At 30.5% G+C, this 13,131-nt stretch overlaps 1 protein-coding gene across 5 annotated transcripts in view; it reads left to right on the top strand.

Moving 5' to 3' along the window:
• The window catches only part of LOC147063898 (zeta-sarcoglycan-like), a 47,925-nt gene extending 36,781 nt beyond the window's left edge, over nt 1–11,144 (top strand). For all 5 annotated transcript variants that reach the window (XM_085958872.1, XM_085958874.1, XM_085958876.1 and 2 more), the window contains exons 2-6: nt 3,662–3,896; nt 7,164–7,353; nt 8,339–8,531; nt 9,276–9,399; nt 10,252–11,144. In XM_085958872.1, coding sequence (XP_085814998.1) covers nt 3,662–3,896; nt 7,164–7,353; nt 8,339–8,531; nt 9,276–9,399; nt 10,252–10,440 — 931 coding nt within the window. In that variant the 3' untranslated portion in view covers nt 10,441–11,144. The remainder of the gene's footprint in view (nt 1–3,661; nt 3,897–7,163; nt 7,354–8,338; nt 8,532–9,275; nt 9,400–10,251) is intronic.
• The last annotated feature ends 1,987 nt before the right edge of the window (nt 11,145–13,131 follow it).

The raw sequence follows: 13,131 nt of genomic DNA, 5'->3' as shown, positions 1-13,131 counted from the left end.
CAAGTTTTATTTGCAGCGTAAACATGCGGTATAAGAGTATGTTACAATACTTATGATACTATTCCGATGTCCGAATCTCGGTAGAATGAGATGTTGTGCGGAGCGATATAGATAGTGAGATTATAACAGACCGGAAACTTATATTCGAGTGACCTGTCCAATCAATTATGATCCACTATTTATTGATGTAATCGCAATCAAAAATATATTGAAAAGAATATTTAGGAAATAATTATTATAAGTATTGAGTTTGCGTCATCGGATATAGCTGACTATGTGGAAAATGGATATTGCGGAAACAATCATTGCAATCAGCTATATACTGAGTTTACCATAATTGGACACTACGGGAAATGGGTATTTTATATCGCCGATCAATATGCTGACACGGATTGAGTTGTTTATCACCATGTATTTATATAACAGCGGCGAAGAGTGGAGGTAGGCTATTAAGATCCGATATAAATAGTGCACAATAAACTTTATCAGTCAAATTTATTTGTTTTCATTGAACTAAAACGACAATGTGTAGGTAGTGTTTGTTAGTTTTAATGAATTGAATTGAATTGAATGAATTTAAAAAAAACCAACCCAATACAATGTGAAATATGTATTATTAATTAAAAAAAAACAAAATATAGAATTATAACAAAACAAAAGTATGACTGAAAAATCGTGCACTATTTTTGCCAGATCGCCCATAGCATAGTTTTGTGTGCACTATTTATGTCGGATCTTAACAACCTACATCCACCCTTTGCCACTGATATATAATATAGTTATATAAATCTTTACATTATTGTAGAGAAAGTACAATTTTAAATATAATTCCAGACCAATTTTTAATTGAAATTGTATTGATTTATAATATAAATATTTTTTATTTACGTCCAAGCTAAAAAATATTTAACTTTCTCACAAAATAACTCTTTTTCCAATACGCAAGGCCGCTAAAGGGATAAAATGATAGTATTTACGGCTAACTAGGGTAGATATGGAGTTATTAGCACTTATTGTAACAATTACAATAAGTTGGTTGGTATTGTTGCAATAAGTGCTATATTTTAACAGTGCATCTCTTGACTATGATAAAATTTAGAGCGAGAGGAGCGAGAGAGAGACAATATTTTGACTGATGAGACGGCTTACTTATTGGAATAATCATAATACCTCAATACATAATGTATGTAATAAATACTATCACTTTATCACTTTAGCGGGCTTGTGTATAGACTAGACCCGCTGACGGGGATCTTTGGTGCTCAAAATTAAATTACAAACAATTTAACTCCATCTACATCGTACATCTATCAAAGTTTCATCAATATTATGGGTATATATACTGGCTTAGTATTTTGAAATAAAACGTTCAAAGTATTAATAACAATAAAAGTTACTAATACATTCATATAAAATGACCACGCCAAGTGAAACACTGATATGATTTTATATTTGTGTATAATTTGTCAGTTTTTTTCTTATTTCAGTTTCATTTTGTTATTTGCCACCTGCGAGTTAATGAGTGAATATTTTTTACCTCAGTATAATCAATTTTATTTATATACCTACTATGTATATTATGATAATGTAAAATACCTACTAATAGCTTCAGAAAGACGACTGTGAAGAAACGGTACCTCTTTATCAAGACAGTTGGCAAACGTTTTTAAGGTACCTACAGGTTATTATAAAATTAAAATACGGTATTTGAAAGCACTGCTTCTGTTTATTTAGTCACTTAACGTATGTAATAAGAGATACAAAAAATATTGAGCTATACAGATTACGATAAAATATTTATAATACGTAGTAGAAAAAATATTATACCTGGCGGGACTAGAACCCGCATCTATTGGATTCTGGCCAATGTGTTTTACCTGCACTCTGCCTAATTACAATGAAATTTACTAATAATCATAAAAGTGTAGTATTTCTCAAATTTAGATATGGTTTCTGAATTACGTAAATATGTTCAGTAAAGAAAATTATATTTTTAAATCTTGTTGAATTAAAAACTATTTTTTGACGTAACTAAAAAATCATAAATGAGGTGTTTCGGCGTCTTATTAATATTTTTATTATACAATTGCGGATGTTAAGTCAGAAATACGTAAAGGATAATTTTCCCATATTTAATAATACCCCATACATTATATTTGTTATCAAGGCGCACTGTAGATTAAAGAGTTCCTGCAAATCAATCACTTTCCTTCCTAGCTAGCGGTAACTTGTGTCGCCAGTTGTTGCAAAGTAGATTTATTATCAAAACAGAGCAGAATCTAACACTATGCCAGGAAAAAAACCAAATCTTTCCCTCTATATTATAGGCAGAAGGATGAAAAATATAATATTATATTGCAAAATTTTCCCTTTACTTTAAACATAATGTTATTATGAAAAACCTCACCAAATATTGTTTCATTTGTAAATACAGGGTTAACAAATAAGAGATATTATTATGTAAGTATATATTTTTAATTCAACTCTCAATAAGTTAATAAGTTGATTGTGTCACGAGCTGTATGACATCTTGCACCATCCTGTTGGAGTCATATATTATCATCCAGATCAAAATCATCCAATTCATGCGAAAACAAATCAGTTACCATGTTTCTGTAGCATTCTATATTGCCAAGCATGTTTTTGATGCCCATACAAAATTTCGAATTTCTAAACTTATAAATAAATACGTTATCGTTCTTCACACAAAGCAGCCAACTGCAGGTGCCAAATTTACAATATCATAAATGGAATAACTTTGCTATTTATTTAAATTTTCTTTATAGGTATATAAAAAGGAAGCTAAAATAGTGTATTAATTAATTCATCGTGCAGCTTATTTGTAAAAAAAAGTCCAAGTGTATTTTTGGAATTATTGTTAAATTACGCTCGATAGCTTAATTATTTTTTTTCTCCTTTCTGAACAATTTGTCCAAATGGAGTTAGCCGGTTTGCAGGCAGTCGATATGTCAATTTTGTATTTTGTTGGGAATAAGAAAACATGGCTGCTATGACATTTTAAAAATCTATACTTAGTACTTATTTGATAACCCTTTAAATATTTAAACGTAGGCACACTGAGCATATATACTGAGCACAATGGTGTATATTACCTTCAACACCAATCTCGTATCCCGTGCTTTTTCGGATTTCAGATTTATGCCATGGCTTAACGAACGTGAAAAGCTTTTTGTGTTATTTTTTACTATACACTGATTTATTTTATTAAAATGGCATCAAAGTCTTATTAATAATTTATCTGACATATTTTGCAGAATTATAAATATATTAACAATATTAGTGCAAATCTATAATCATATCCATGTATTTATTTTAACCAGGTCTGCGCAAGACATTTATTTAATGGTGTATTTTTTATGGCTCTTCAATCATAACATATGTATCTGGAAAGCCTTAATAATAGGTTTAATTTTTGTTCTACAAAAATGGATGCTAGTCAATTGCTTAACATATTAGGTCAATACCATGAGTCCAAACAATAATATTTATTACAATAAAACAATTTATGTTTACCAGACCCAGGATGAGAACCCAAGACCGACAACATTATAAGCCTGACGCTTAGCCTCTCGTCAATCATGGGCATTTAATGATCTAAATAAAATTGTAACATATTAATTAATATTATTATTTCTTTCAGAATGCCTCCAATAATTGTATCACCAGACTGGGATGCCAGCTCTGATGCTAGACCAGGCTCACGTTCTAGCAGTCAAGAAAGGCGTCCAAGATGCGGATGGTGTCCAAAGATGAAGCCAATCGCACTTGGATGGAAGAAGTGGTGCCTATTTATACTTATCTGCGTTTTAATTATAATGGTCATAGTCAATATGACATTGACTCTATGGATGATGACAGTTATGCAATTTAGCTATGTGAGTATAATTAAATTACTTTAAAATCTTTCATGAGCTCTATAGTTTATGTAATTTTTTTATTTATAATAAAAATTGGTTCATAATATCTGACAATTCATTTTTATTAGTATCCAATATTTTAAGTTCGTTCTATTTTTCAGCACAAAATATGAGAACGCAACATAGAGTTTTCCAACATAGCTACATACATTATTAAGTATATTATCTCATACTTGGTAAATTCGTATATCGAGCTACTCAGCCATCTGGGCGTTTGATGTATTTGGCGTAAATGTGTTAATTTTGTTATGAATATTATTAAATTGTCAACGTTGAAAAAATGCGCTAGCTAGCACGCAAATTTGTATCAATAAAACCATATTAAATATTTGGTCATTTTCCCTAATGGTGTTAACGACAATTTTTCACTCCATGAAGCCAGCCCAAGAGAAAATAAGCTCATGACTATCTACACACTTTCCTAATACATAATAATTTTTATATGTACCAGTGTTTCTCAAACTTAAATATATATATATATATATATTATTTTTTTTTTTTTTTTTTTTTCGACCATGTCCGATCCTGATAGGATCATATGGGCCTCCACAGAGTGGAGGTTTGTATTGACAGATTTTGTTTTTTACGAGAAATGGATGTCAGCCACTTGCCCAACCTATTAGGTCCATACCCTGACACACACAAATTGAAAAACAATTTTTGTACTTGCCAGACCCAGGATTCGAACCTGGGACCCACGGCTTTGTAGTCCAACGCTTATGCCGCGCGTGACGTCCCGTGGGGGTAGGCAGATTGAGCGTCGCTTGGGGGCGGCAGTTATTCGAAGGGCGAAAAATCGAGGAGAATCGTTAGGTATATGTAGAAATAGCTACCTAAACTTAGTAATAACGGAAATTACTATGACAAAAATCAGCTGACTGGTTGGAAACAAAATGTATTAATTAACATAAAAGGTTTAACAGGACTGTAACTTTTTGTCGGATTCGCGATGTCTAGTTTACTTTCGTTGTCCTTGGACGTCATGTCCTTGATGACCAGTAATGACACGTGCAGATTTGCGAATTATATTTGAATTATATGTATTTTTAAATGAATCTGAAACCGTGGACTCGCAATATTGTCTATTGAAGCAGAGATGGCATTTAAATAAAATTAGATTTAGTGGTATATATTTTGTTAGTAATGTATCCATACAACACATTTCTTAGATATTAGAGTCATGAAAGGATGATAAAAGATACTGTATAAAAAATGGGGCGGCATTTTGGCTCTGTCTAGGGGCGGAATTTTGTCTAGGAACGTCACTGATCAGCGTACATCACTTTTGATAGAATTATTTAATGTCTGGTTCAGCGAAACTCCTTATAATAAGCATCAGTTCACCCATATCAGATTTCATATGAATCTCACTACACGTCAATAATTAGGTATATTTTTGATGATCATTAACACTGAAAATCCAATTTAGCACAAAAAAGTTAGATAGAGCTGAATATTCTGAACGAATGCCTACGAAGGAAATCTTGATCTACACATTCAGTATTATAAATAAAACTTTTTACAAAATTAAATGGGTATATAAAAAGCTTTTACCTATATATGCAGAGCAGTTAAGTAATACAGATATGATTCAAGCTCTCAAATAATATATTATTTTGTCTCTCGCAGAATATTTTTTTTAATTTATTACCGACGACAAATTTTGGCACAATATTTATTATCTTCGCCGAAATTCTTCAGAACATTATTTTTAATTGACAATAATTTGAATGTGCGATTTGAATATTTGTAAACTAAATTCGTCAAATTAGAATTTTTAATCTAAATGAAACACGATTGTGAAGTATGGATTTCGACAAAAATCATAAAATTAATATGACATTTTAATTATATTTATTTATCAATTCACGGAAACCATTTCAAATATTCAATACACTATTCTAAGACTAATAATACACTATCAAAAACAATTCAATTATTTTTTTTGAATCGCCATAAAATATGTTAACACATTTTAAATCTTCACGTCATGAACCAATAAGATTAAATTTAACATCTATAGTCTCAGCGAATAAAACCAATTCTGAGCATTATTAAATTATGACATATAGATTAAGCACCTATCCCAGGATAGGCGAACCTTTTTACGTACGCGTGCCAAAATTTCCCAAATATTATTTTTCGACTGTCAGACGTGCCGAGCAGTTTTTGACGGGGGAAATAATATTTAAAAATCCTATTAAATATATGATGATGTTCTAGATACCAATCACATAACATTGCACACATATAACAGCTTAATCACTTTTTTTCAATTATAATTATGCCATACATTTCGATCCACCAATTTTGAAACTGTCTGCCAAAATTACTACTACTAGCTTCACCATGTTTTTGTTTCTTATTTGTTGCAGTCATTTTTATAGGTAGAAATGAGATTAGTTATTAATATATTAATAAGTTTGGTTTTTTACGAACAAATTGACATCAGAATTGCCGTGATCAGATTAGACATTCTCTCGCTTTGGACTCAAGCATTGTAAATCGATCAAAATAGAGGTTCGCAACGCGGCATCCCCCGTCGCCTGATGAAGTTAGTGGGATAATATTATTAATATTATATGTAACGCATAACGCCTGAGGACCGACCTATGTAATTATATATTTACATTAAACGTAATGGTCATTCTTGAAGATTATTTGCGTGGTATTTTTTATACAATGCGATCTGTCATGTATTATTATAATAAATATTTTTCTCATCAAACGCGTGCCATGCAAAATCATCTCACGTGCCACCGATGGCACGCGTGCCATAGGTTGGCCACCACTGACCTATCCAGTAACCTTTATTGTGTAAATATGTTAAGCTTATTTCACATTACATAGGTGTTGTATTTTTAAAATGACTTTCATTATTCAACTAAGAATACGATTTAAGGTTTTAGTATTATTTATTGAACATAAAAATTAATCTAATTTGAAGTAGGTAAGTAGGTAGTAGAAATATATACATTAGATGAGAATAAAACAACATTAGTACTACATGGGATTTGAACCCATATTCTTAACTGCTCAGATAGTCCCCGTATGTTTATGTTATCCCAAATCACCAATGCATAGTATGTATTTTGTGTTATAACACTTTTATATTAACCAATAAATTCCTAATTAATATGTAATTACTTGAATAAATGTAATATGTAAATTTAATTTTATTATTGTACATATATATTATATAAGTAAGATGTTTTTCATTTCTAGAGTGGAATGGGACCACTAAAAATTTCTTCTGGCGGAATCCAACTATCGGGAAAATCAATGGTCCTTGATTCTCTTATCGCTTCTTCGATAGAGTCAAGAGCAGGACAGCCGATCGTTATCCAGTCAGATTCCAACTTCACAATATCTACCAGGCTTCCAGGAAGAGTTGCTGAGAACCGAATGTTTGTAGGTGAGGAGAGAAAACGAGTGTTTGAATTAACTGAAACGAACAATAGACTGAGTGAAAAAAGTTAATGTTTTAATGTAGAAGTTTGTTTCCAAGTCCATTAGTAGTATGTCATTAATATTCACTGCGAAAAACATTGCGAATCTTTTTGTTGTCATTTTATAAAAGATTGTTTTATCATATAGAAAATATTTCTTTACGAATCACCTTATATGTAGCGTAAATAGATAATTTAATCGTCATCTACCACGTTTTTAACTTTGTTATAATAATTTTATATTATAATAGTTGTATATTGAACATATATAACATGAAAACACCTCAGATATATTATACCTACTAGAAAAAATCACATTTGAAAAAAATACGAAGCCTGAGGGGATTTGAACTCGTACATTTACTGATATCGCACCAATTTGCTTAAACCAATTAAGCTACAGGTCTCCTACTTCATTACAATAATTTAAACAAGTAGGTCTTACGTAAAATGCTTATCAAAATGCGATATTATTTACTATCGGTTTTTGTGTTTTAAATCAAGGCATATTAATTGCCTTAATTATTAATCGACACCCGGCTCTCGCCAGGCGTCTAATTTTTTCGAAAGTGTTTTTTTCTAGTAGGTATATTATATCTAATAAGTTTTCAAATTATATATGTTCAATATATGGAATGTTACATTTTCAAATCTTGTGAATTATTCGTTGAATAAAAAGTGGTTAATTGAAAATTGATAGCTAGTTCAAGTAGACGATATAACTAAATATTATTATATTCAAATTCTATTAATCAAAACAGTATAGTCAAGTTTATTTTAGATATTATTACTCGCTATTAATAATTTTTTGTTTTCTAATAAATAATTCTAATTAATTAGATTAGAGAAAGAATCAGTTTTTTTAATATAACCTTTAAAAGTAATATACTAAATATTCAATTAAAAACAGTTCAACAAATTATTGTACTTAATCTTTTTTTCCATCAATAGACAAGGACAATTTTGAATGTCGCTCCAATCTTTTCAAAATTTATGATACGGATGGAAATATGCTGTTTTCTGCAAATCCTCAGCAAGTTGAAATTGGAGCACATACACTCAAATTAACAGGAGCCGGTGGAGCAGTCTTTCCTGGCTCTGTGCAAACTCCTTTGGTCAGAGCAGAATCGGGACACGATTTAAAGTATGTACATACTCAATACATATTTTATCCAATAAATATTTTCTTTTTTAAATGCCATACGTGTGGGAGTCATGGTGTTGTGAATATGGAGGTCAAGATTTTGGTGGTTGCTCCAATGAATGATGGAGCGAGTTTTACTTGCAGCGTAAACAGTAGGGTACAAGAGTATGTTACAGTAGTTATGTTACAATACTTATAATACTATTCCTAGGTCCGAATCTTGGTAGAATGAGATGTTGTGCGGAGCGATAAAGAGACTGAGATTCTAACAGACAGGGAACTTATATTCGAGTGACATGCCCAATTTATTGACGTACTCAGAATCAAAATAAAATCATGAAAAGAATATTAAGAAAATAATTATTCTAATTGAGTCAGCTACTATAAATGGAGTTTACGTCATCAGATACAGCTGACTATGTGGAAAAATGGATATCGCGGAAACAATCTGCAGTAAGCTATTTACTAAGTTTACAATAATTAGACACTCCGGGAAATGGATATTATTAGAAAATAATTGGTAATTTTGGTAATACATTTAATATCGCTGATCGATATGCTGACACGGATTGAGTTGTCTATTAACATATACGTAATGATTGAAATCAATTTTGATTCGTGTGTTCAGCACCTATTTGTCTGTGACTGATATAATATTATATAAATTTGGGTAAAAATATATTTGCAGGGTAAGGGGAGCATTTTTAATTAGTTTTCAGTAATATTTTTTGTTATGCTTCACAGACTGGAGTCATTAACACGCTCGTTGAACATAGATATTGCTAAAGATATAAAAATTGAATCAGCGGCTGGAAATATTGAAGCAATATCCTACTCAGATATACGATTCAAATCAACAGACGGATCTGTAAGTATTATATTTATGCTATTAATATTATCGACTGAAGGTAGTTGAATAAATTTGAATTTAAATTCTAATGGGTGTAAGTTTTGTACTATTGTCCAAATACGTTGCCATTGTTTTCCCAATATTGACTATTTTACACCTCTTGAATATAGTATTATTTTACAAATACTTCAACTATTCATTATTTGGTTGTTATATTTTTTATTGTAATCCTTGATTTAATGGGTAGGTGATAAAGTTTTTACCTAATTTACTGTATTAATTTATTATATAAGTTAGAATTAATTGTATTCATTGTTAGTGTGTATTTACCTTTTATCTTTTGGTTAGCGCACATAGTACCTGAAGATACCGAAAGGCGAAGCCCGGGTCGCAAAAAACAACTCAAATACAGTAGTAAAAACCTTAAATCTAATTCATTTTATTATGTATGCATTTAATATACAGCCGATATACTTTTCCACGTGTTTTTTCACGGATCTGAAGTCGCAGTCCAAAAAAACGGACGAATGTTTTGCTTCCACGCGATAAAAAAATTTAAATAATTTTAAAATTGTGTTTCACTGGCCACTATATTTTGTTGCCAAATATAGTAAATTTATTATGCATGCCACTGATAGCGACAGTCATCTACATTGAATCATTTACGAAAGCTTCATCTTCATACAGCCAAATAAAACGTCATGATACTTTTACATAAGCAATAAAAATACATGCTATAGAATAATCTCAAAGTTTCTAATAATTATTGATTTATTTTTATCATTTGTAATTGACTCTAATATCTCTAACCTTTATAATATTATTTGAATACTATATTAGAATACTTTAATTATAAAACTGTTTTTTTAGGTAATATTGGATTCACCTAAGATTTCCCTTGAAAATCTTCAAATCGCTCTACCTTCATACGGAAAATCCAGTTCAAATACAAAACGAGTAAAAATCTATCAACTGTGCGTCTGCGAGAATGGAAGGCTATTTCTGGCAAGTCCAAAAGGCGTCTGTGAAACGTACAATTCAGAATTTATATGTCGATGATGACACTTGAGATTAAACCCATTAAAATGATTGAAATAAAACATATGGTAAAATATGTAATGTTATTTGCTCAAGATCTTAATTGAGGGAATGAAATAATCTTGATTATTGCTTTGCAATAAATATACGACGATTGAATCTAAGAAAGCGGTGATTCTTACAAGACGATACAATATAATATGTATTAAAAAACTATTATTTTAAATATAAAAGTTATTATGAAAACTTCAGTTCAAACTACTTGTAGCACTTCAGTTTATAGATTAAAATAATTCATCATTGATATATAAGTAGTTGGCTAGTTGTCACTGTACATAATAATTATTTAAATATTCAATTTCATCATGATTTATTCCAAACACCAAAAGACTGCATATTTAAAAAAAAAATATTTCCCTAAAGTTAAATATAATTTTTGTTTATATCATTTACAGTATCTATTATTGTTTGAATTTTTAATGTAGTAAGTAAGAACCTAAATGACTTCATTAATGAATAAACAATTTATTGTAATAAATTCATGCTTTTTTATTGGATAATACAATATCCTGTATGAGAAATATATAATAATTGAATTAATTTTCTGGGAATAAAGTAATTGTATTTCTTAAATACTATGTTATTACTAATAACTACCTACTTGTAAAACCATATTTTTCAGAATGCCATATAATAAATTAAATCTTTATGGATATTTTGTGAGCTTTGAGGTTTTTAATAAATATATAACCTTCATCATAGAGAAAGCTATGTATCAACCATAAACAGCTTGTTAGATTTTAAATTGCACAATTTAAAGTGGTGTGCAATAATTATTTAGAATCATATAATTACGAACGAGACATTTAAGAAGATGGGTTTGTAAAGAGGATCTTAGGATATTGGTTAAAATTAATATACTTATATCGGAAGCTTTAATTAAAATGCTAAAAATAGGTTATTTTTAATATCGTAGGTCGTAGACGTAATATGTGTAAAATAATATTATTAATTTACAATGCTGGGCATACTAAATGTCAGTTACACTTACACATTTATAATTATATCATTTAAAACTGTACTTATATAATAGGCAAGTACTTAATTTTGTAAAATCATGAAGATATTTAAAAGTATATATTGGTACTGATGTAGACTATAATGAAGAGCTTTGAGAATCGATGTCTCTGTCGAATCTTAAGGCTATATTAGTACGGCCTCGTTACAAACACTTGAGTTCGTGAGCGGATACAGCAGCCTTCAGTAATTACGAAGAGACGCTTAACATCTTTGGGACATGTATTCCGGATGCCGCCAGAGAGTGACACTGCCTACCCTTTTGGCACAATATCGAGGGTTCCATCGCCGTGGCCGACCCTCCCTCACCCTGTAGCAGTCCTACAAAAGAGATCTACGCGGCTGCAATGATGAGTGGCGATGGAAAGTGACGCGACCTTGTGCTTACCCTTTTTCCCAATTATGGGGTGTGACAGGGTGAATTAAGTGATAATAAAGTATCTGCACTACATCAAACGTTCATTTGAAGAGTGAAAATGTATATGTAATGGACGCTATCGGGTTTAGAAATTTCTAATGACATAATATAAGAATAATATTCTTTTCGTAAAACTTTATACCCAATACAAGTGTTTTTTTCTTCTTCATATGGAATAGATTTTTTTCTGAAAATGCATATCCAATTTTCTTGCCACATACGAGGAAACGCGTTCTAGCTACTTCCTGTCGAAGTCAATTTTCTTTGGAGAGAAGTATTATACTTAGGCACACTCTATTTTACAATGCATTCGTCGTGTGAACAGCATTGTTATTTAAAATATTGAATTTTCAACACTTTCCGTGAAAAGGTTTCTAGTAGGTAATCAAAAATTATTAGTCATTTAATCATTACTAATGAAGGTCGCGACCTCCATTAACAGAAATGTCTTCATTGTCTTTTTGCACTTATTGACCTGACAACTTTATCGATGTCAGCTGTTTGGTGACTCAGCCTCCTCTTATGTTGGGCGTTTCTGTTGACAAAAATGTCAAATGAATCTAGTGTACGAGTACGATTAACAGAACCATTTTACATAATATCGTCTCTGTTCTGGCAGAACACACTAACTGGAAAATACTAGTTTTGAGTAATTTGACTTTGAAGTTGTTAAAATGTTTGAAATAATGGTCTATCATGTGAGTTTATTAAGTAATCGTGAAAAGGATGACTTTAAAATAAAGACTGTTTATTTATTAAGAAGATTTCCAGACGGTAAAGTTTGAAATAAGGAACATTTTAGTACTAACTCAATATGTCATTTTTTCGAGTTAGTGTTTTCTGCCAGAACAGTAAAGTTATGTATTTAATATAATTCACTTAAAGCAGTGTTTCAAAAAAACTTTTGACATCTGTGTACCCCTTCAATAATGTTCGTAATACTGAGTACCCCTCATCAAAAAAATACATATTATACTTTAATAACAATCAAAATATATTAATTTTTCCCGTTTTTAGTACCTACATAAACAAAATAATAATAAACGAAAAATAAAATTCATTCATAATAAAATATAAAATAAAAATAACATCCATTATAATCAATGAGAATGATGAAATTGTTTATTTTGAGACAGATCATCATAATTTGGTTCCCTAATTCCTGGATGCGGTTCCATATCCAAAAGCCTGTTGCTTTTTTTGACTTAATGTCTATA

The sequence above is a fragment of the Rhyacophila brunnea genome, unplaced genomic scaffold (genome assembly GCF_057557595.1).
Source record: "Rhyacophila brunnea isolate RB1 unplaced genomic scaffold, BYU_Rbru_1.0 scaffold_8, whole genome shotgun sequence".
NCBI lineage: Eukaryota > Metazoa > Arthropoda > Insecta > Trichoptera > Rhyacophilidae > Rhyacophila > Rhyacophila brunnea.
The sequence above is the reverse complement of the archived record's forward strand: the minus strand, read 5'-3'. Positions and strand labels throughout refer to the sequence as shown.